General features: G+C 34.7%; 1 protein-coding gene across 4 annotated transcripts in view; it reads right to left on the bottom strand.

The window, feature by feature from the left end:
• Positions 1 to 828: 828 nt before the first annotated feature.
• Positions 829 to 26182, bottom strand: part of Mdga2 (MAM domain containing glycosylphosphatidylinositol anchor 2) — a 733616-nt gene continuing 708262 nt past the window's right edge. For 2 of the 4 annotated variants that reach the window (XM_026779216.1, XM_026779211.1), the window contains 3 exons: positions 21145 to 21275; positions 7929 to 8034; positions 829 to 6361 (listed from right to left, as the gene is read on the bottom strand). In XM_026779216.1, coding sequence (XP_026635017.1) covers positions 6273 to 6361; positions 7929 to 8034; positions 21145 to 21275 — 326 coding nt within the window. In that variant the 3' untranslated portion in view covers positions 829 to 6272. The remainder of the gene's footprint in view (positions 6362 to 7928; positions 8035 to 21144; positions 21276 to 26182) is intronic. The other 2 variants (XR_003376942.1, XR_003376941.1) reach the window with 2 other exon arrangements.

Genomic DNA, 26182 nt, shown 5'->3' on the forward strand with positions numbered 1-26182 from the left:
TGAATAGAACTAAGGAATAACTTCCTAGTATTTTAGGAAACAAAAAAAAATGGATTAGTTCTATAAAATGTTACTAAATTTAAATAGCTCATGGAGAATGCAGAGTAATAGAACACTAGTGGAGGAACCATAGGGAGGAAGTTGATTTTTAAACACAATTAACTGGGTTACATGTTAATTATATTTATTCCTTAATGTTCAAGGGTTTACTTTGAGGTATAGTAGCAAAGATAGAGAAAAATTAAGCAGAATAGACAGTAAAATCTTGCGCTAGTTTTCAGAATTCCACTAAAACTCTGATTCCAACTGATCATTGTGGGACAGTATATCTGTTTCTTTGGGAAGACTTACATTTATCTGACAGTGTCCTGGTGAACATCTGATTAAAAGAAACCAAAAACAAAAACCTCCCCGAATAACGTTAGCATTATCAACCAGCGATTACTGAAGCACCCAGACTGAAATCACTGCGTCATCAAGCTTCGGTAATTCCATGCCTTATACGGAAGCTTAGGTACCGCACCACATCATTATTCTTAAATCACATTTGTTCACGAAGATTGTAGTGTCTAATGGCTTATCCCAATCATGTAAACAATCTCTCACAAAGGATGTCAAAATCAACCCAAATCTTGATGGTCTAATTATGCTCACAGTGGTGGCGAGTCTATACAATCTTCTTAATTGTGAAAGAAACGATGACACTTTCATTTTAATTGTCATTTGAAATATCGTTTTTGTTGTTTTTTTTAAACGTAATTGCTTATTGACAGCAGAAAATTTCCCCAAACACTAACAGAGTATTTAACATAATTTCATTTATTGAAAAAAAAAACAAAGTAAAATAACATACAGCTATCTGAAACTATTTGGAAGAAGGAAAATATCAAAATGTAAATTAAGTTCCATCTAAACTTTATGGTCTTCAATGTAAATCGTATTTCATAGAAATATAATACAATGCATATTTGATTAAACTTATACATTTAAATATACTGGTGAGACTCAAGAAATAAAAATGATAGCCTGGAAACCCAGGGCAACAATGAAGAGCCATACAAAAACAAGCAAAACTACCAAGCTTATCCCTACTCATAGAATTTCCCATCAGTTTATTGAAAAATAAGAATACATTTCAGATCAACTTATGGAAAATTAGTACAATTGAAATTAAATTCAATCAGTTGTAAATATATCCTTGAGAAAACTATTGCAGTTTCTACCCAGAGTTTAACCTCAGCCCAACTCCAAATTTTGGATTCCAGTTTGAGATTCTCACATGGGTTCAGGGTAGTGAAACCATCACTCATAAACTTATTAAGCTTTAAATGAACATGTGCTCATAAAGCAATCCATATAGAAATATGTGGAAGCTTTGCCTGTCTTTATCTCTCACTTCTATTTCAAGGCAGATATTAACCCGCTCAGGACTGTTCCTTACTGATGTACTTCACAGTAGAGTGTCAAGCTTCTATTTCTTTCTTTACTCATGAAATAACATACACAATTATATGTATACATACTATGAATATTCAGTCATTTTTATATTAGCTTTGAAAAAAATCAATTTTGTAGTAGCTTTTCTCCTAAGACAGAATAGAAAATGATATATATTGCGTTCTAAAAACAACACTAGAGAAAATGAATTAAATGGGTTAGTCACAAAGGGAATGCTGTAGGAAAAGAAATAGCTTGGGATTGAACCCTATGATTTTATTGTTTTCACAGAAAATGCAATAACTCCTCATTGACATCAACTGCCCAGTTGCAAGAAGAGTGTACCTTCTGCTTTGTTGAGACACAGCTGAAACAGTGGAAGTAGTCATCAACCAGAATTTTTGGGGGGAAGGTAATTTTTTTCCATTTTAAATATCTATCGAGTGGCCCTCGTATTTGAAAGGCACATTTTAAAAAAAGGTTTTGCGATAAAGAACATGTACTTAGGAGAATCATTTGAAAATTTACCAAAATCAGATCAGTCTATCACCAGCTTTAAAATTATCAATAAAAACATAAATTGATTATGAAAAATAATTGTTTCTTTGAAGTTTATAGTCTTAAGTACAGAACTAAATGAATTAATTATTCTTTAAATGACACATGTTTTTGACAGGTAAGTTTATTATTATAAAGTACTTAAGATAAATTTCATGTTTGGTGAAAAATTAGTACAATTGTAATTTATATTTCTTCATATTTCCAAGTATGAAAGTCAAGAGTGGAATTATATTCATTATATAGTACATGGTATAACGACTATCTAGGTTCTTACTCAGAAAGAATTCATTGTTCTGCTGAGTCAAATTAATGGGAGACATGAAATGAAGGCCATTCGTGTCAAGGTCCATTGTCTGACATTATAACTGCCCCTTAATCAGTTCTCTTAAGGAAATGCAGTCATGGAGCAAACCTCTGATCTACTGAATACAAGAAGCCACATGGTGACAGGGACCACAGTAGACCAGGAATACATGTGATCCGTAATGGAACTATAAGAACAGATGGTAGGAAAATCAGAAGGAAACAAAAAAGTAAGAACAGGTATGATTGTAACGCATCTGAGAAGACTCTGATCTTTTAAAAAAGCAAAGGAAATCAGGTTATAAACTGCATAGTCCATGACTAGTTAGACATCCTATAATTGTGATTTTTTTTCTCACTTTCAGGTTTGAAGAAAAGAAGATCATACTTCACATTGTTTGGCACTTCTGGCAACTTTCGTGAATGTGGTGAATATTCATACTCAGGTTCTCCCAGCTCCCACGTGAACCTTCATTTCACTACATGGAAATCCTGCTAACTGCAATCAAAATAGTCCCGGTTGTAGAAATGTTAACTTGTAAAGGAACATCATTTAACTAGAGAAAAGTGGTCCTGCTTCTGATTGATAGGGATCAATTATTGTCAATAATTGGAGATTACACGGTATGTTGTGTCTCCCAGAAGACAAAAACCTGATGGCTAGATGCTTCCCCATTAAACAAAAACAAACAAACAAAAAGCAAACCATAACAACAAAAAATCCATCAACTCTACTGGCTTATCTCCATCATAGGCTGATACACTATCAAATTGGCAAAGGAAAATTGTTGTTGAGGCCAGTTTCCGATAGACATAGCTGTGTTAGGAATGGGAACACCATCAATACAGAGGTGCTTTAAGGGTTTCGTGATCATTGGTTCTATTAAAGACAAGGTGATTTCACAAAATTTCCAGTTCACTTTCCCAAATCATTTTAAAGCTTCCACATTTTTGGCCATTTGCCTTCAATGACAGCAACTGAGCATTTGATCTGAAGTCAAAACACCGGTTCTCTCTGATAGCTTGTCTAATGGATGCAGATCTCATGTGAGAAACCCATTTTATTGTCATCTCAGTAGTCTGTTTGCTTCCCCTTCTGACTGCTCCCTGTCCTTCACAGTCTTCTTAGAAGTTTAATCAAAATGAATTTTGAAGTACCAGCCAGTTCTCATGAACTCAGTAGTGTGTTTTCTGACAATGCGAAAGTTTGGGAAAAATTCATTTAGTATTTGATAAATGCGTAATGATATAACTGAATCTCTTACTTACAGCAGCTTGTTGGCTCGGGATAACTTAGAGGAAAGAAAAACCTTGTTATTTTTCTTGAAAGAATATGTGTATTTTCAAATAATCTGAATTTTGGGGTCTTTTTCCTTTACATTTACTTGCAAAATCATGACTCAAGCCAACTTAAAGATAATTGAAAGAAGATGACAAATTAAGCCTCTCTTTAAATCAAAAGATACTCCTGGTGTTCTGGCAAAAAGAATGTAAAAAAAAAACATAGCAAAATAAAATAAATAAAATTGTGTTTTCCTAATCTTGGACAGTGAAGAGATGTGGTTAGTTTCAACATGGTGGAAATATAGGCAAATGCACATTTTCAGATGCTAAGTGTCCATGTATCATTTTCTTGAAATCTTTGGTTTGACTTAATAGAAGAATACCTTTGAATTTTTGAAAAAAATTCAATAGGACTACTTAATTCAAATAAATTATGATAGTAATTTGTTCCTTTTGTTCAATTTAAAGGATTTGGGTTAGCTTGCTTCTATCACTACCTAGGTTTTCTGATATGTCCCCCTTTGAACTGATGATAAAATTAAACATTAAATTTCAAATTGCCTTTAGTTCATTCTTTACCTATAGAGGTACAGCAGTTCCTACACGTATTACAGATAAAGGAAAGTGCATTGGGTGTTTCCATTAAAATTTCTTCCTCAGACTTTAATTGTGTGTGAAGCACTGAAGATTTATCCCGAGATAACATAACCAGTAAATTACATACCTAACCTCATTTTAGTGATAAGTGAATATTGCCCAACAAACACACGTACTGCTTATCATACCTTACCTGGAAAGAGGCTTTATTGAACAGAGCTGTAAAATTATATTTTAAATTGAATTATTGAATTTGCACAAACATTTCTACAGTTGTTTTAAAAAATCAAGCTTTGTCATTTCTACTACATTTTGTTGTGCTTTTTATATTAATATTTGCAAATACTGCAATTTAATACTTAGATCCCAATTTCTTGCATAATCAGTATTTTTTAAATCCTGGGGTATGGAAAGAACAGATAATAATAATATTCTTCTTTAGACAAAAGTCTTTTTAAATGAAGTTAAAAGCTGAGATAATTTAAGGAAAAAGATCTTCAAATTTTCATAACCAACAGGTGTAAGTGGAATTTACAATGCATTGGAAAACTGGCTGGTTAAAGGTATGGTTTGTCCTCAGGTAGCTCAAAATCATTTTTACAGGTTTTTGTTTTTTTTTTGTAAAAGTGTTTTTTAATCTTGTTAAAATAATAAAATAATATTTCACAATTTGCACGGAGTCTGACTAAAGGGCAGAGGCATATTACCCTCAGAGTTTAGAATAAAGCCGGATTTTTCAGGCCCAGTTCCGCGGCAGAGTTTGTCCGCACGGCAATCTCAACCATTTCCTCGTTTCCTCTAAAGGCAGGGCCAATTTCATTTCAAATGGAGGTTAGAGTAAAAAAAAAAAATCACTTCTGTGTTTTACCACCTTCTGCGCTAGGCATTATCACAAGAACCTTTTGCTCTGGTTGACACATTTAATAACCTGGAAGAAAAAAGTGTTGCTCCCATTTCTGGTCTCAGTGGAAGTTCCTTTCTATGGACAATAAGCCGAAAGGCCATGGCTGTCTAGGAGGTCAAACAAACAATCTTGTCTGCATGGGCTTCTGCAGCAGCGGGTCCTTTCTTCTTCAGAAGCGGCTGGGGCATCTCGCCTGGAGTTTGCACGTTTCGGCTGTGTCGTCTGTTTACAAACTAGTTCTACACAAACCATTGTTTGCAGTGCAAGCTTCTGAGTGGAGAATTATTCAGGCTTGTTTCATTGAAGGCACTTGGTTTCCATGGCAATTTATAAAAGATGGTGGTTTGGTTTCTTCATAGGAACAGATGACGTAGTTTGGGTGTTCAAGTGGCCGCAAGCAAACTCCGATAAGCCTGTGTAATATGTAAGCCCAGGTTTACTGTCCTGGATAGTAGTGCATGCAAAAAGAGACATCACACAGTTATCTAGCTTAGCCATGGGAGGGAGAAAGACAAAAAAAGAACAGCGAACAGTAACAACAACAAAAACAAACTAACAACAGTAAAAGTGGGGTGGGGTAAGGGGGGAGAAACATGAAACCTTTAAATAATTCTGAGTTTGGAGTATTTTCAATGAAGGGTAACAGCCAAAGGTAAAAGGGCCTACATTTATTTAATTCTCTACATAAAACCTTCTTGAAAGGAAAATAAATGCCAGCTCTCCACGTACCCTGTTTACAGTGAGGTTTTTGTTGGCAGGCCATTAGGTTTCCATGGTAACAAGCAAACTATTCATTTGAAACAAAACCAGCCATGACTTTGTGCTTTGACGAGGATTTCTATAGCTCTTTATTTCTTCTTCTTTTTCTTTCTTTCTTTTTTTTTTCTTTTTCCAGAGTTCAACCAGATGAAGCTGTAATCGTTTTAGCCACAAAAGCACCTGAAGGTCTCTTCTGTACCCAGGCCAAGATTATCTTCTATATGTAGTTTGGAATAAGTTATATTTCCATGGTGTCTTTTTATCCCCAGTGCTTAAAAAATGCTGTTTTTATTATTAATTTTTGAGTCAGTAGTCAGTGGAGGAATCTTTGGTAGTTTGTTTATTTTTTTTTTCTGTGTCCATTTACAAAGACTCTTTCTTCATGCCAGTGCCTGGTGAATCATTGATAGCCTCTGCCAAGATAAGGTCACCTTCGAGGACTCAAGATAGAGATGAGGATGATGACGGGGAAAAGCCATAAATGAACTAAGATCCCAACAGCACCATCCACGGAATCTAGAGATAAGGAAGATAAGTGCCCAGAACAGACATTAAGGACATAAACATTCCACAAACTTACTCATACAGGTTTTTTGAACTAATAAATTGAACACATGAAAAATAATTTTGGAAAAATAGGTTTTGCACTACATATCAGCTTTATTTCGAAGGTAAGCAGAAGGGACAATGGCCTAGATTTATAGTTATGGATATGGTAGACACATTTTACTCTGCATTTACTAATTTGAAAGCCTGGACACGAGAATATTCCCCACTTCTGCTTTATTTTCTTATCCTCCCCATTTGGAAAGTTTAATTTAAATTATGAAATCCAATGCATTTAATTTTGGTAAAAATGTAACATTTGCATGCAACATGGATATAAACTTCATTTAATGTAAGGGTAGCATTGTTGATAACTGTTCCGAAAGCAAAATGAAATCCCACAGTCTCTGAAGAGAATACATTGTGTATGTGTATGTGTGTATTCTGGGCAAACTAGGTTCATGTGGGTGCAGCAGAATCTTTTCTGAAGTGAAAATCGAGGTAGTTGTTGCTAAGAGTGTATTTTAAATATTAAGTGTCATAACAAGATACCACAACCTATTGATGTTTTTGTTTTTTACATTGTTAAATAATAGAGTCACTTTTGTACATTAAGCTGTAATTGGATAGTTGACTTTCAATATCTAGTCTATAATATTTTTTCCATAAATATGTTAAGTTCAAAAGGCTCTGGTGCACATCAGACTTGAGAAACATATATTTTCAAACCTTTAACTTTGCTACATCATTGATGAGTTATTTGTTTAAATTTAGCTTGATTATTCTTTCATTGTGTGCTCATAGAATTAAAGTTTCCAGATTAGTCTAAGAAAATCCTGCAGTTGAAATGCGTTCCAAAATATGATTCTGAAAAAGCCTTTCAAATGAAAAAAATGAGAGGAAGATTTAGGGACCAAGGCAACACATATTTCTAGTTCTTTTGAAATATTCCTATTTATTTAAGAATGGACCTGAAAAAAATTGAAATTTGAAGATATCATTCAAGTAAAATATACAAACTGTTCTGCAGATAAAAACAAAACTATTTAACAAGACTGTGAAGCAAATATGAAGTAGATTATGTCAGAATAAGTAGGGCTACTCCAATACAAAATATACACACTAAATTCCCACATAACCGCATTTATCTAAACAGTATATTTCAGCTATTTGGAGTTAAAAACAGCTTGGTTATGTGAGTATTATGTGTATGGATTTGCCAAATATTTTAGTGAAGTTTTCTAAACCCCTGACAAAATAGCAGAAATAAATATATTTTAAATCTGTTTTTAATATCACGGTGCATTAGTCTTACATAGAATTAAGTAGACATTACTATCACTTTATGTTGCTGCAAATATGGCAACAATGGCATTTAATCATTTGATTGAAGCATAACTTGGATGATTTACATGCAGAAATAAGAAAGTTTTAACTAAACCATAACTTTTTGTATGAAATGGAAACATATTACTGTCATAGTTCCTATGTCACTTCCTCAGCACATCAAGTGAGACTCCACAGAAGAGACACTTACTCTTAGTTGTTAGGTCCTGCTTTGCACATTCTCCTTCCGCTATTGATACATCGTCAATGGCGATGTCACCTTCTATCCCTGGACCTCGAATACCTTCAAAAATTAGCTAAAAATACGATAGATTTGTTAGAGTGGATTTATTGTACAGAAACATGTTTTCTCAGTTTCCCCTAAGCACGCGGCCCAACTCTTCCAGAAGTATCTTAAGGAAGGAATCAGTTATATTTTACAATTTAAATATATATATTTAAAGCCAAGAGCAGAATGGTGCTCTACCAGGTCAAAATGCGTTGATGATGTGCAGGTACACTGCACAGGTTCCTCATGTTTTTATACTCACCTTTTGACATCCTGCTGTGATGTTTTTGAAATTATAAATTTGAAACATGATGACATTTATGTGTATAAAAATCATAAATTTGAGTCTAGCCTTTGAATTTCCAGTATTTACAATAGTCGAGCATGGAGGCCCGATGCCTGAGTGTTGAGAGAGCAGATGAGTGATATCAGGTAAATGTAACCAATGTATTTAGTTGTTTGTACTCTTGAAATTTTGAAATAAAATATTAATTTGGTCTTTCCAAAGAAACAACAATTTAATAAACAACTCCAGCATAAGGTAATACAGTTGCATGCATTTTACAAAATAATCTTATTTTACTATTATTTGCTTGTGAAAATTTACTTTGAGCAGTAAGAAAGGTTTGCATTTACTTTTGGTTCATCTTTGAAAACAGTTCACTGAAGACACATTTAAGATTATTCTTAGAGAGATTAGTCTACCTTTGAAAAGCTGATCAACATTGTGTTGTATGCTATGATTATTTTATCAATGAAAATCTCCAATTAGTTGAAACTGGAAGTTTCTCATCCTGCCACAGCCGCTTTTAAAATAACTACCCAGAGGCTTAATATTAATTACATACTGTTTGGTCTGTTAGCTCAGACTTATTATTACCTAGGTCTTGCAACTTAAATTAGTTCATTTCTATTAGTTTATATTTTACCACAAGGCTCATAGCTTGTTACCTCACATCTTGCTTCCCCAGCAGTTGCTGTCAGTCATCTCCCTTACTCTGCTTTTTCTCCCTGTATCTCTGTTTGGATGTCCTGCCTGGCTCTATTCTGCTTGACTATTGGCCAAGTCAGCTGCTTTCTTTATTAACCAATGGTCATAAAACATATTCACAGCATACAGAGAGACACCTTACATCAATTAGTAAGCAAGGACATTGGTTTTCAAGTGTTTTCTTAATTCCCTGCTCTTCACTTAGAAGCAGTCTGATAGACAGAGTCTTCACAACTTCACAAGGGAAATGTTTGGTGAAGTCTTAATTAACAGATTTAATTTTTAAATATATTCCTATTTATCCTTAGTAGTTATTCATGATAATTAAGACTGCACAAAGCCATCTCTGGAAAACATCCCAAATAACATGCATCACTGAAGAGAAAGCAAGTGGGCAGGCTAAAGTTCAAACACTCAGAAGCAAGTTTTCAGTTTAAGAATTTTGAGTCTTCAAGGCAAATGGGCAGAACACACTAAATTATATGCTCTGAAATAAGAAACTGATGAACCACAAATAACAATCCCAGAGAACTTAGACAACAATGAGAACCCCAAGAGAGACATGCATAGATGTAATCTACATTGGAAGAAGAAAAAGACAAAATCTCCTGAGTAAATTGGGAGCATGGGGACCTTGGGGGAGGGCTAAAGGGGTGGGAAGAGGCAGGGGGAGGAGCAGAGAAAAATGCAGAGCTCAATAAAAATCAATTAAAAAAAGAAAAAAAAAGAGAAACTGCTGAAGTTATAATGTTAAGTCTGAAGTTGTCTGGGACATGACTACAAAGAGGTGGAGATGTGAATATTTTGGACGACCTTAGATACAGATCTTCACCTTATTCAGAATCAATGATAGAATAAATAAAATTTCCCCAACCATCTCTCTCTTTAATTATGGGATACTGACTCTTTGCTGATGATAATAGGAACCAAGTGTCATCCGAAGCCAGCTCTGAGAGTCTCATTGAGTATTTGTTTAGTTCCACACAAGCAGAAATGTTCTACTTTTGATTAAAAAAAAAAAGCCACACTTTGTTGGATTAAGGTAGGGTGCTGTCATGAGAATAGATTTTTATTTTATGTATGTATTATAAATACTTGAATATAGTGTTATATAGAACACTGTATTGACACTAAAATGACTGTTAGTCAGTCATTTTAACTTTAGACAAAAGGAAAATGATGTGTTCTAGCTGGTTAATTTTGACATAAGTATCCATAGTTGTGTAAAATGTTGTTAATATTTATGTGCAACCTTGTGATTATTGTGACTCAAACCAGTGGGACAAAGAGCTATTATAGTCTCAGAAAGCTCCTCTGAGGCATGGTGGCTTGCTTATTTTTACTTTTGATATTATAATACAATTATACTTCTTCTCTTTTCTCCCTTCAAACCTTCTCTTGTACCCCTCTTCCCTCTTCTTCATATTCTTGTCTTCTTTCAATGACTGTTTTTGCAAGCACACACACACACACACCTAAATATAATCTGCTCTTTACACATAATGTTATTTGTATGAATGTATTCAGGACTGCTCATTTGGCCTTGGGCAACCAATTTGTGTGCTCTTCTCTGGAGAATGCCACCTCTCCTACTCCTAGCTTTTTTCAGTTGCCTGTAGTTCTTCGTGTAGGGTTGATGCTTTGTGGGCTTTTCCATCCAGTTTCACACGTCCACTCTCATCATGCTCGCTGCTTCTTTTTAGTTTTTGTTCTAGTTTGCTGAACTATGATCAGCCATTGTAAAAATAAGTCATGGCTGAATTAGGCAATGGTCTCTGAGTATAGCAGCACATCATTAGGAGTCATTTTATCATTACATTTTCATTCTATTTTTAGACCAGTTTTAGTGGGTTTTACCCTAGGTCCCTGGGTTATCTCGTTTCCAGTTCTTGGTCACTCCAACAGTGTTTCCTTTTGTTGCTTTATCTTGTCTGACTTCAATATGACAGATTTTATTTTCTCTTCTTATATTTTATTTGGTTATATTTTTCAAAAATGAATGAATGAATGGAAACTTAGCGATGAGGGTAAAAATTAACATCTGAAAACTGTCACTTATGCTTGCTGGAAAGGGAAAAAACAACTTTCTTCAACTGGGTATATCAAGCACTTCAGGGCACGCCTCATGTTCAGGACTAGGAGATCATAGATAATGGACTCCACAGATTTTTGTATGCTTTTATTTGGCTACAGTTCAGTGTTTTTTTTTTTTTGGAGGTATTTTTTCTTGGTTTTTGGGGAGCTTTGCAGTTGTATTAGGTTTTTGTTTATTTATTGAGAAAGAACTTAATGTTGGGTGGGTGTCTCAGAAGCAGGGAGAGGATTTAGAAGCACTTAGGGGAAGGACTAATATGATAAAAATGTACCTAACTTTAAAAAACTGTTTTAAATAATAAAATATAATAAAAAGAAAAATAAAATTAAAGAGATATGAGGCAACACATGCCAGCAGGCAGAGAGTGCTGACTTCTTCCTTGGAGAAGCTATCTCCAAACTTCACAATGCTACCATTCAACTTGCTGAGTGTCAGCATGAAGAGCCTCTAATCTGAAATAACAACCTTAGACGTGAATTGCTGGGAGGACAGAGAAACAGAGCACACTGTGAGTTTTTGTTTTTTTTGTTTTTGTTTTTGTTTTGGATTTTTTGAGACAGGGTTTCTCTGTAGCTTTTGGTTCCTGTCCTGGAACTAGCTCTTGTAGACCAGGCTGGCCTCGAACTCACAGAGATCCGCCTGCCTCTGCCTTCCGAGTGCTGGAATTAAAGGCGTGTGCCACCATCGCCCGGCCACATTGTGAGTTTTAAATGGGATGCACTTTTCCAGAAATTTTACTTTCCTATTTTTAATTCTGTTTATTTATGTGATTCTCTCAATGTGTAGGTACCCATGGGGGTCAGAGGCATTGGAGACCCTGGAGCTGGAGTTACAGGTTGTTGTGACTTCCCTGTTGTCATTGCTAAGAATTGAACTAGGGGTCCTCTGCAAGACCAGTATATATTTAACCTATGAGCTATCTGTGCTGCCCTTTAAAGTGTTCGAAATGGTGAATTTCAAACATCTGAATAAACCTCCTGGAACTTGGCTCACCTTGTCAGCTTTAGAGCTGCATACGAATATGTCCCTGAGTGATAGTGACATCTTCCAGATAACTTTTCATTATTAAACACTAAAGCCATGTTGAGAAAACATGATCATCATTTAGTAATGATTACTTACATTTAAATTTCTTTGAAATCTGTATCCAAATATTTAAATGCTGATTCAAGAGTAAAAGATCTTTAATCACTTTTGGCAAAACTAGTGAACTACAAATGGTATTGTCTCATACTGTCTTTTAACACATGATTCCTGGAAAAAATAGACTATATTTCAAACAAATTACAGTATTAATAAGAGAAGTAAGTTATTTTCCTTGACACATGGTATATAAAATATAAAGTGCTTTATAAGGTTAAAATGTATTGATCTTATGTTTTTATAAGTTTTGCTCTAATCCTTGAAAATATAGCAAAATATGTAATGAAAATATCATTAAAAACATTGATGGTGCTAAATTAAGTTATGAGAAAGCTTGCAAAGTAATATTCATATAATAATACCTTGTACTTCATTTGGTACAATACAATTTTATTTTTATGAAGCAAACAGAAGATGCTCAATAGAACAGGCAAGTGTGTATGTTGCAAGAGTTTTTAGATCAACATAATTAAATTTTCAATCAAATAAAACTAAATGAATCTAAGTAAAAGAGGCACTCGACACCATTTATAGCTAATTTACTCCAAAAGGAAGGAGAAAATCATGCTCTGCACATAATTTAAAAATACTTCCAAATGTTATATGTTTGAATGATATAACTTTTTACAATTTAATTTACATGACATTATATTTGTATCTCCTATTATAACAATGCTTTTTGGTAGGCATGACATTACAGAAAGCATTTTAAAACTCTTCATTCTATATAAATTATTTCAGAGTAAAAAACTTTTTAAAAATAATTCTAAGTAACAATAAAGAAGAATAAAGCAAATTAAGACTATATTATTTCAAAATATGAGTAATTTCCTTGCACAATTAAGATTAAAGAAATTAAATAAACATTTTAATGAAATAAACATTTTAGTCAATAGATCTAAAAATACATTGTGAAATAAAAGAACAGAAATTGCATAGTTAAAAATTATTACTTATCTTGCTTTCTCACTGATAGTTTAGCTAAAGATACATTGGACCTAATTTTTAACTTCTGATGGTTTCTACCCCAAACAAAGTACTGAAAATCACAGTATTTTTTTCCATTTGAAACACAAATTACTAAATGAAATAGTCAGACCCTGATATGATAATAATCATAGATACATGAGAAATGAAAACCAACTCACTCAATACTTGCCCTTATGGAGTTTTCAGATCATTGTAATCAGAACCAGTTCAAAATCTGGCAGAAAATCTGACAAGAGACTGAATTGAGACCCCGCACAGAAAAAGGCAGCTAGAGTTTTTTTTTTTTTTTTTTTTTTTTAACCATTACAGATGAATAGCCTTTAAACTATGCTATACACTTTTGCTTCACTTAGCCATATCTGGGTTTGATATATTTGTTTGTCAAGTCACATTTGTAAGATTGACAAAAGATTTGAATTTGATTTAGAATTTTATGTTTTTTTTGAAGCAAAATAGGAAGAAAACAAATTATATGTGGTCAGGCATAAACAATACCAGAAAATACTAAAAAGGAGAAGAAAATATAGTGGGGGTTAGAAAGGAAGAAAAGGAGAAAGAGAGAGAGAGAGAGAGAGAGAGAGAGAGAGAGAGAGAGAGAGAGAGAGAGAGAGAAGAGAGGGGAAGACAAAAGGTGGTTTTCTTTAATAAATCTTAAATTCTTAAAATGCATAGATTGTTACTAAGTCACTTAAGCACATCATTGTTAACGCTTTCCACTATTTACAAAAATCTTACAACTATTCAGTACCTAAGTTCAAACTCATGATGCCTACCACCCAAATTACTAGATTTTCAAAGAAAAACAAAACAATGATCTATAAAAGGAAGAAGAATTCATCTATTAAACCAACCAAGGATTGAAATAGATGTGTCATTACAGAGAGTGACTCCAAATAGTTAATCATGATTTACCTTCATGGCACTGACTAAAGAAATAAAAATATTTTGTAAAAAGACTAACATTAAATTTATAGAGATGACAACTTTAAGATACCATCTTACACCTGTCAGAATGGCTAAAATAAAAAACACTAATGATAGCCTTTGCTGGAGAGGTTGTGGAGAAAGGGGTACCCTCATCCATTGCTGGTGGGAATGCAAACTTGTGCAACCACTCTGGAAAGCAGTGTGGTGGTTTCTCGGGAAATTTGGGATCAACCTACCCCTGGACCCAGCAATACCACTCTTGGGAATATACCCAAGAGAGGCCCTATCATACAACAAAAAGTATATGCTCAACTATGTTCATAGCAGCATTGTTTGTAATAGCCAGAATAGGAAACAACCTAGATGCCCTTCAATGGAAGAATGGATGAAGAAAGTATGGAATATATACGTATTAGTGTATTACTATGCAGTAAAAAACAAGGACTTCTTGAATTTTGCATACACATGGATGGAAATAGAAAACACTATCCTGAGTGAGGTAAGCCAGACCCAAAAAGAGGAACATGGGATGTACTCACTCATATTTGGTTTCTAGCAATAAACAAAGAACATTGAGCCTATAGTTAGTGATCCTAGAGAAGCTAAATAAGGAGAACCCAAAGAAAAACATATAGGCATCCTCCTGAATGTTGACCTTCATCAGGTGATGAAAGGAGACGGAGACCCACGTTGGAGCACCGGACAGAAATCTCAAGGTCCAAGTCAGGAGCAGAAGGAGAGAGAGCGCGAGCAAGGAACTCAGGACCGCAAGGGGTGCACCCACACTCGGAGACAATGGGGATGTTCTATTGGGAACTCGCCAAGGCCAGCTGGCCTGGGTCTGAAAAGGCCTGGGATGAGGCCAGACTCGCTGAACATAGCAGACAATGGTGACTACTGAGAACTCAAGAACAATGGCAATGGGTCTCTGATCCTACTGCACGAAATGGCTTTGTGGGAGCCTAGACAGCTTGGATGCTCACCTTACTAGAAATGGATGGAGGTGGGGGTTCCTTGGACTTCCCACAGGGTAGGGAACCCTGATTGCTCTTTGGGCTGAGGAGGGAGGGGGACTTGATTGGCGGAGCGGGAGGGAAATGGGAGGAGGTGGCGGGGAAGAGATGGAGATCTTAAATAAATAAATAAATAAATAAATAAATAAAATAAAGTTTATAGAGATGAAGTGTTCAATTGCTGAGATGAAAAATTCATTGAAAGAGGCTAAATCCAGAGTAGGCATTACCAAACAAATGATCATTGAATATACAGGTGGAATATAAGCCATTCAAAATCAAACACAATGTCAGATGGTGTGGTGGTGCATGCCTTTAATTCCAGCACTTGGGAAGTAGAGGCAGGCAGAATTTTATGAGTCGAGGTCAGCCTGGTCTACAGAGCAAGTTCTAGGACAACTGAGGTACCCAAAGAAATCTTGTCTCAATGCCCCCCCCCCGCCGAAAAAAAAAAAGAAAAGAAAATACAAACTTTCAAAGAGGAGTTTGAAAGCCAGAATGGGTAACAAAGAAATATGAAGAAATCAGCCACACAATCCTCATTTTCATATAATGATGAACCCACAGGGTCAGGAATTTCAGTAATTTAGAAGTACATAGAAAAAAAAACATACCAGAGCATATCAAAGTCTAGATTCTTACAACCAACAATAAGGAGAAAAGTCTTAAATGATCTCAGAGAAGGAAGCTTGCAGAATAGAGAGAAAAATAAATGTGTGTGCCACTGGAGATTCTTACTTGGGTAGAAGATAGAGACAGAAGAACATCCAGAAACTTCTAAAAGAAAAACTACTAAGCTATGCCTAGAGAAAACGATTTCTCCTTTTATTTTTTTGAAAAATGAAGGTGAACAAGGCAATTTTTTAAAAGTACAGAAGGTGAAAAGAATTCATCCTCAACAGACCCACACTTGAAGAAATGTCAAATGAAGTCCTTCAGGCCAATCAAAACTGATAGCAGATCCAAGTAGGTGCTTTCCACTGCTATAAATCTATAAAAACGTCCAAGGAACCCAAGGGATGGAAAGTACATTGAGAACCAACTAAACAAACCAAGGCTGCCTTCTATATCAGAAGTAGAGCGGAATATAGCACAGAGAATTTCTCCAAGGCTTACCTTGACCACTATGGAGGAAGTTTGATTAGTTTTTACAGCTCTGGACATCTCTTTGTACATTCCTTTTTATACGTTTCTGTGACTTTTACACAAATCTCTGCAGCTGCAGAAACACATTTTCATGGGTATTGAACCTGGACCTCTTTTGGGAATTTAAACCACCTCTTTGATTTCTGATAAGAAAATATCCTGAACTTCCTTCTTTTAACCAACAATTGTGAGAAACAGGGTCCAGTGGATGAGTAGATCAGCAGGAAAGGGGACTTGTGATTGGAAGCCCAAAACTTCAATCTCTGACCTGGTTCTCTGCCTTCCATTTCTTGTCGCCAAGCAATGGACAAGCTGAGATTCTCCTCAGCACTCCTGGTCCAGGGGCAACTGCTATCTATGGTCTCCATGCTGCCTTTTGGGTCATGAACTAGGTTTTCTTGCAAAAGCATCATTTAATAAGCAAACTCTATACTTCTCTTAAGGTGAAAAACTGATAGAAGAAAAAGCCTATTTGAATAAATCATATTATAATTTAATATTGTCCTGCAGGCAGTTCAATTAACTCTCAGTATCAAATGGGTTTAAGTTAAGATGGTTATTTATTTATTCTCTTTTCTAATTTCCATGTGCTCCCATATAAATTTCTTACCCCACTTTCTGCAGAATTACCATGGCAGCTGGGACCTTGTACAAAAATTCTGAAAACTGGAAGGCCTTCCCTGCTCAGTACAGTGGGGCTGAGATCATTGTGCTCTCTGCACTGCCCCTTTCCCTTTGCCAAGCTACTGTGCCCTGGAATTTCTGGAAAATTTCCTGCCGGGAGGGTTCCAGCATTTGAAAGTGACAATGGATTCAGTGTCTTTGCGAGCAACGGCATTACCGATTATGTAAGCAATGAGGAGCTGCCAAGAAGGACTCCAGAGGCAGCAGCTCTGGTGGTGCATGAGTTGTGCTAACAGTGACATCGCTCAGTTTTCCCCACTTTGGGCATCATGCATAGGCCACTGAAAATGCAGATGCCCAAGGGGAGATGAGGCAGCTGGATGCCTTCTTGAAACCTAGGCGCTTTCATGGTGGCAAACTAGTGACATTGGTTGGTAACACAGTTGTCTGTACCCTGCTGTGGTTCTATAAACAGGTCTGAGAGCCTACTTTTGCCCAGGTGGTACCCAGTACCAAAGGCTGGTTTCTTCCCTGCATTAACCAGACCCATTTCAGCGCTCTCTTGGTGTAAATAAAGCCATGTGAGAAGATAGCCCAGTCTAATGCTAAGAAGTTTGCAGAAAGCCAGCTTTAAAACTATACCCCAAGAAAAGAAAAGCCCCAGACTGTGGGGGGGGGGGTCTATGAAAGTGACCACCCTAACTACAGGTCAGAGAGTTCAGACGTATTCTCGCTCCTTCAAGGTTATACAACAAGATGCTTGACCTAAGGTTTGGCTATAGAAGTTTTGCCTAGACAAAAGCATATTTTGACCTAGGGTTGGTTGCTTAATATTTTAAGATGTGAGGAGGTAATTACATTTATTTGTTCTTTGTATCAGGGTAAAAAAGTCTTTTGCCTTCCTCTTTTTTTGGATTTGAGTATATAAAAAGTTTGAGTACTAAAGTTAGGGCAGATTAAGGTACTCACTGGATGCCCTCCAGAGTTCTATCTGTTTTCTCTTGTCGATTTCTTTCTTAATCCTCACCCCTTCCTCCAGGTATGGACTAATAATTCAGGTGGGGCCCAAGAGCTGAGTGGAAAGAAAAAACGAGGCAGCTGCTTCAGCTTTTGAGGAGATGGGTGAACGTGAGTAAGCGCTGGCAACTGAGCCCAAGGCTAGGGCCCCTTCGCTCACCTTCACAAGGATATCTTCATGTGGAATGAGTTTAAGCTTAAATACTCCAATGAGGACACCCTCTCTGTGGTGCCATATTTTGGGGAACATTTTGATAAGGATGATCCCCATAGGTATGCTGTGGGTATGCTGAGTACTACTTCCCTGAAGAGCTAACCCCGGCCTTCATGGGTTGCAACCACAAAACAGGAATGTTCCAGGGATTGGGAAAACTAGAGTCATTCTCTTCTGAACCAACAACAGAAGCTCCATTTCTGGAATTTGGGTCTTTCTAGGCTGAGCCTGCCTTTCTGCTGAGTGGGTCTAAATTGGCAGGTGGACTGTGAGTCATACTGGATACTGGACCCTGGTAGTGAGGAGATCCAGACCCTAGTTGAATAGTACTTTCCTTGGAAGGGGACCTTACAGCATATAGGCAAAGCCATCAATCAAGACAAACAAACCTGTACCTACCCTTTCATGGAGATAGAAATCATTAAAGGAAACTGAACGTTGCAAAAGAATTCCCTAGTGGACACTATATCCTGTATAAAATATAACTTGTATAGCTGTGACTTAACTAAAAACCTAAGCTTGTCAATTATGTTATATTAATTACAAAAATATTTACTTTATTTGGTAAGATTTAGAAATTAAATTTCTCATGAAAATAGAATTTTACAAATTATATTAAAAGAAAGAACATTCTACAAGTAATTTACTTGTTTTATAATTTGAGTTTATCTCTTTTTTTTAGTTCTATGACTATTTGAATTTCTCTAAGATACTACTTAGGATGAGTATGGCTGTCACAGTTCTTAGTGATTGATTTTGTATGGTGTTACAAAATCAATTTGCTCGTTTTAATATTTAAAACTTTCCTTGCTAATAACAATTTTTCAGGCAGTTTTCTTTTTGTTTGTTTGTTATGTTGTTTGAAGAGGGCTTCTCTGCATAACAGTTCTTGCTGTCCTGGGACTTGCTTTGTAGACCAGGATGGTCTCGAACTCAATGAGATCTGCTTGCCTCTACCTCCCAAATGCTGGGATTCAAGGCATGCACCACCACCACCCAGTTCAGGCAGTGTTCAGTAAGAGATATAATCTTATGACATATCCATACCTGTCTCTTCAAAACTTCAGATATGTAACGTAATTCCAACAACTTCTACATATCTTTTAAATGCCCCCCAAACCAGGCATTTTTATTAACTTGTTTAAGTCAGAAGTAACCATATATGTTCCTAAATCTGATGTCTTCTCTCCTCCCTTTTTACAATATAAACCAATCTGTAGTTCAGGCATTATTCAACACTCTGTAAGCCAAATATTCTTAGTCAGTAATGCCTGCTTCCAAGATTCCAGTCATGAAAAGATAAGTATATCCTGATGTCACTCTCCTTCCTGTATACCAGGTAGCGTCCAGCCTCTTTTACAAGAGATTTACCAAATCTTTATGCCTGCTGTGTGACAGACAGAAAGTTGGAGCTCACATATTTTTCAACTAATATCTAGAGAAATAAAAAATTATCCTGGAGGTACTTAACAGATGTTTATTAAATTGATGTAATGTCAATAAAGAATTGACTTGATTATAACATTATCATAACTTAAATCCTTCTTGTATATGTGTTTAATTTAATCATTTGTGATAAAGAGGCTGTCCATGTAGGAAGAAAAATAGGTAGAGTATGTCAATATTTTTAGAAAAGTAATCTTCAGTGTCCAGACACACACCACACACACACACACACACACACACACACACACACACACACACACTTTAATGTTAGTTGATCACTGAATCCTGTTTTCCCAGGTTAAGTTTATTCGGTTTTTTGCATTGTATTATCCTTCATAGATGCAAAGCAATTCTGCTGCATTCGTAGGTATACTATTCCAAGTAGTTTTATTTAATTCTGTACCCTCTGCTCTTGTGAAGAAATTCATTCATTTTATCAACTTGGTTAGGTTTAGAAGATTAACGTCTCAAACAGTCATAATTTTACAAATTGTGAGAAAAGAGATTCTATCAAGGAAAAAATTGTATAACTGGATCACTCTGATTCTCTGTACCCTTAGATATATGCCATACTATGTATGCATGATGTCATTAGGTGGATTTGAGTCCTTTCAAAATAAGGGTAAGGTTATAGACTATATTGAATGTAATTAGATTTTAAAGATATTTTATTATTTTATAGAATAAAAATATTTTGGTATATGTTACCTACAAATACACACACACACACACACACACACACACACACACATATATATATATATATATATATATATATATATAGTTAATGTTACTTAAACCACAGATCTATGCTGCCAACTATTAAAATATCTTGTGGTTATGTCATCTTTTACAGTAATTATTAAAGTTTCTTATTTCACTTAAAAACCTCAAGTCATTAAATTTTTTGATATCTTTGTAGATGATATTTTGGTATTCAGCTGAAGTCTAACTTCAAACAGAAAGAAAAATAATTTGTTTAAAATTCTGATTTTGATTAAAGTAATAAATGACTGAGGTGACAAATTCATTTGAAATTGGATCAAGAATTATTCGACAAATTGGTATATTGACACTCTGTTCTATTTGTGTGAAAATCTATATTATTTTCTACAGAGAACAAAATACATGCAAGTGATTCTATGAAAGTAGACAACTATGCAAATCCCTTGAGTTATTTTGTTTGTTTCTGGAGACAGTTTCTCTGTGTAGGCTGGTTGTGCTAGAGCATGCTTTGCAGACCAGGCTGGTCTCAAACTCAGAAATCTACTGCCTCTTCCTCCCAACTACTGAAATTAAAGGCATATATACTGTGCCACACAGTACCTTGAGTTTTGATAGATTATTTTTCTATATGCTACTTCATGGAACATAATAAATATGCATTTGTCTTCATGAAATAGTTTTTCAAACTGAAGAGAAACTAAAATATGTGATTTTTGTATGTCTTATATAGAATTTCTGAGTATCACCATCTTATTTGCTGCTTCTTCAGGATGCAATACACAGCAATGAACAAAGGTATTTCTTACCTGAAATGAAGTAATTGGATATATATTAACATGAGCCTCATTCCATCGTTGTCCTTTATTTCCACTTGAAGACCATAGAGGATTCTCTATTGTTGTCTGCCCTTTCAAACGTAGATAGACATTTAAAACACCTAAAATAACAATAGAATTTGATATTGTATATTTGTGTCTGCTTCAAGTTTGTTTCTCCTCAGCAAAACATTTATAAATACTTAAAATTAAAACCTGTAGAACATTCTAGTGTCTACTCCTCTCTTTCTGTTCTTATCTTGCTATTATGGTGTGTCCTATTTTCTAGAAACTAAATGATACCTTATATTGTTAAAATGGCTTTGCAGTGAAGGTTAAAGTTTTTGAGGTGGACAGGCTGTCCTAGATTATCTCAGTACATTCTAAATGCTTTGGACCAGGACCAAAAAAATATTTTGCTTCAGGAGGGAAGACAGGCTAGTGATGAATGTTATCTCCTCCTGAAAATAGGGGATATAGCTACAAGTCAAAGAATATGAGCTAGAAGAGGCAAGAAAATAGATTTCTTTTGTTCCAGAATCCCCAAAAGGATATTGTTATCTTGATTTTAACACCACAATGTTTGAGTATTTATTTTGCATTTTGTTTTCCAGAACCGTAAGGTAATATGCATCAATCCTATTTTAAGCCCATTTTTTTTTGCGGTTTGCTGTTTTTTATGTCAGCAGTGGAGAGGCAACACAGTATTTACTCATGTATTAAATGGCCCCCACACTAATTTGGCCTTCATTTTGACTTCTATTATCATTTAGTATCTGTTTTATTTTTAAAATTAAAATATCATTTATTTCATCTAAGTCGTATTTTCCATCTAAAGTATTGAACATAAAATAGATAGCTTTTTATTTCATCATTTAATATGTCTAATTTTGTGTCTTGTACAGAAAAGTGAAAAGTAATGATGATAATAGAATTGATACAATGTAATGTATGTTAGGGACTTGTGCATTTAGGGATTAATCTTCTCAGGAGTTCTATAAAGTACTTACTGCAATTATCCCACATTACAGATGAGAATAGCTTTAGGGCTTAAGTGATTTTCCCTAAGTAATGTAACAAGAAAATAGCAGGGGCAGGCTTTAAACTCGGAGTTTAAATTTTATGTCTTTTGATGATGCTATCAATATTTGAATAGAGATAATTAAGAACACCAATTGCACTGAAATGATATATTGCATTACTATGCTAAACAAAGATCATGTTATAAGAATACAATTTACACGATAATAGGTGAAACTTCTTTTGTCTTAAGGTCTATTCATTTAGTTTTATGGGTGAAAATAATGTATGCTTATTCATCTATAAACTTATGCGGATTTTTATTGTTCTACCTTTCTTCTTGTTTTCATATACTACTTCAAGAATTTCTATATTTTCTTTTTAAATGTAATGGATATTTACAGATTTCTACACACAAACATTTTATTGTTTGGTACTTTAATTTCTACACTGCGGATTCTTTTGTTTCTAATGAGTCCACCCATTATCCAGCTACTATAGTTTACCTCCCACACTCTTTTACAACTTCTGTTTCTTCTCTTCGTATCTAGTTTCTGCTTTTTCTTCATTCATTGTTCTATCTATCATTTACCATTTTTCTTTCCTGAATTTCATATTTTAATGTATATTAATAAAAACTGCAATGTACTTAAACGCAAGTGCATCTTTTTCAACAGATATGCTTCTGTGTTCTGCCCCTAACTCTCTTCCACTCTCCCAACTGGATCTCTTATTCTCTCTTCGTCTCCATCCTCAAATTCTTTATGCCTGTGTCTTCAATGTAAAGCAATCCTGTAGCATTTTTCCCCCAAGAGCACGTTTAGTACTTCCCTTCCATTTTTTCGTATAGAAGCAAAACATAGTATTTTGGTTAAACTAAAAGAGAATTGATCTTGTTGACATACTGATAAGTGGATTAGTTAAATATTAAGAATGATACTAATTTTTAGATACGATCATTATAATTATAATTAACAAATAGTGAAGGCTACAAACCTGTAAGAATTTGAGGTTATAATTTACTTTAGTGAAACACATATTATTATATACTAATAAGTGTTTCAGGCTAGATCTGAAATGCCCCACAATGGCTTCTATGCCAATGGCTTAGTTTTCAGTGCAGTGTTCAGAGTTATGAATTACTGGAAGTGAATAAATGAACATTAGAATTTTGACCTAATATATGAATGACACATATGTGATGAAATTATTGGAAGGTGAGGAAAGAGACTAACAGACAAGAGTCTGGATGTATGGAGTGGGTCACTGGGGTCCGCTGCAGAAAGAGATGTCTTGTACAAATCCCTTCCTCTCCCCATCTCTCTGTGATTACAAGCCACCATGAGGTGAGTAGCTTTCTTCCAGCTTGTCCCTCTCTCATTTTTCTGATTTACCACATGTCTTCAAACACAAAGTCAAGTGACCCTACACAGAAGATTTTAAATCAGAAACCAAGACAAATCCTTCATCTCCCAAGTTATTTATTTTAGATGTTTTGTGACAGGAAGAAAAACTGACTAACAGTGATATTATTATATGAAAAATTGCATGACATTGTCCCAGAGTTTAATAGAGCATTTCTCGTTAGGAGACACACCCTGCTGTGACCATCTTTGCAATTTCCTAATTAACTAATTTTCAATATGTACATTAAATTCACATTTTAGTTATTTTGTTTATTTCTGTTATTTTATTATTGAATAGATTTTCCATGAAAAATATTTTTGCCTATATATAAACAGTAGCGATCTAAATCAAATCAGAGTTAAAATAAGATTTAGAATAAACAAGATGACCTGTAATTAATTGTGGCTAGATAATATTTTAAAGGGAAAATACTTGTTTTACAAGAAAAAAGATAATATAATTTATTGAAAGATGGCTTCCACCTGTGTTAAAATTTAAACACCTTCTTACATAGGTGCCTCCAATTATCTTATTGTCTCCAAGAATAATACAAACTGTTTCTTAGCTGGTATATTTCTGAGATGATTCCAAAAGCTCATAAATAAACAAAAGACTCGCCCCCTAGCATTTCCCATGTTAGTTCCTTAGACAGAACCTGCTGTCAAAAGACATTTATCCCTATTCTAGGTTACCTTGGTCAACAAAATTAGAACTTGTGCAACAGAATAAAGAGAGCTCCTTGGGAGCCGTTAGAGGCAGCAAAGCTGATTCAGCATGTTATTATTTTATTACAGTAAAAATTTCAACATGCATATGATGGATTGTGTTAATATCCTTTAAAAGCAATTTTTAATCCTCAGATAGATGGTTTATGCTTGAGTAGGCATCAGATGTCAGAATATATGAACTTAGCCATCCCGAAGGATCTAATGTTATGTAATTCTAAAATAAAAGTTAGAAATAACTATATAAATCATAGATTTCTCTTACTTGACTCCCAGCTACCAAAGGCTAAATGACCTTAGTTGTTTTATATTACAGATAATGACTAAAATTCGGGCTTCTTGTTTTGAAATATCCACCATTTATATTTAATATCATTTCATCTAAGTTACCATATAAACACAATTTTCATAAACATTATTTACCATCATGATTACCTAGTTGTCATCTTTAAGTCTTCACATAATTGTCTCATGATTATTTAACTATAAACTCTATTAGCTGTTTTAAGAAACAATTTAATGACCCATCTTAAAATGTACATTTATTTTTACCATAGATACTTGCAATTGAGAAGTTTGTGTGAATTAATTTGTAATTTGGCTTGTTCTAAGATCTGGCTATCAGTTGCATATAGATAGCATTTTTATTATAATCAGTAACATAGATTCATTCATTGAAGTTTCACATCCTTTGGAAAGATGAGAATGCTGGAAAATTATCTGACTCCAGGCAAGATCTATGTATATTGATAGGCAATTGTTAGCATCATTTGTTTTATACACACATACAAAGTGAGAAATTAGGAAGTCGTTATTTCCTGCTTGAATAGAGATGGCTGCATTGATACTATTTTTCAACATGCAATTGCAACAATATCTTAAGCCAAAAAGTCAGGTCAATTTCTCCTGTCATTACCATGCCTCTGGCATCTGGCAGAATTTATACCATATTTTTTTTTCTGGTGGTGCTCTGTTCAGGCCTTCTACCACACTATTTCAGGTTCCTTATTTGCATCTTCTGGTTCTTCATTTCTAACCCTCCCCTGGAACAGTGTTCTCCACTCTCACACTTCAGTGTATTCTGATTCTCACATTTGCCACTTTTTGCTTTCTGCTTTCTCTTACTTACTTCTACTGATGGGTGCTGTTTGTTCTAACTTTACAGAGAAAGTTTTAAGTTAATGTGGCTGTCCTGGTGTTTATTGTTCACCCACAGTATAGGCCTGTTATACATTTGGTTGAATATACTTTCTTTAATTTAGTAGTTTATTATGTTAAACCCCTGAAAAGCCATTTGATTAATAGGAAGCATTTGCCATAATTCTCTATTATCTTCTATAAAATTCTAAATAGGACTAAGCACCCACCTCATGCAATTAGTCCTGATTAATACGGTAAGTGAATGAAGTAATCAAGAGCAAAAAGAAAAAAAAAGTCCTTTCAATAAAGTGAGTCTAAATGTTTGTTACATTGGATAAGAAGAAAAACCAGTTAATTTTTTCAACCATTATTTCTATTGATGAAATGGTATTATTTATCTACTGTAGATCACATACTTAACTTCCTTTAAATATACTGGGCTCTACTAAACACATCTAAGGGTTCATTTTCAGTGCATGTTAACGAAGTGGCTATGGGCAATGCACATTATACACAAGTATGGAAATGCCCTAACAAAACACTTTATATAATTAATATAAAAATAACATTTAAAAATAATATATAAGAGAAAGATAATTTCAGAGATTGTGACATCAAAACAAGTATTAAAAAATAAGCGCGTTGCATTAAGTGTTACTTGTAATTTTTAATCAGAGTGTCTGTGATAACTGTTTTTTTTTTTTTAAGAAAGAAAAAAAATTTTCCGCCTCCTCCCA

Source organism: Microtus ochrogaster, chromosome 1 (assembly GCF_000317375.1).
Source record: "Microtus ochrogaster isolate Prairie Vole_2 chromosome 1, MicOch1.0, whole genome shotgun sequence".
NCBI classification, from domain to species: Eukaryota; Metazoa; Chordata; class Mammalia; order Rodentia; family Cricetidae; genus Microtus; species Microtus ochrogaster.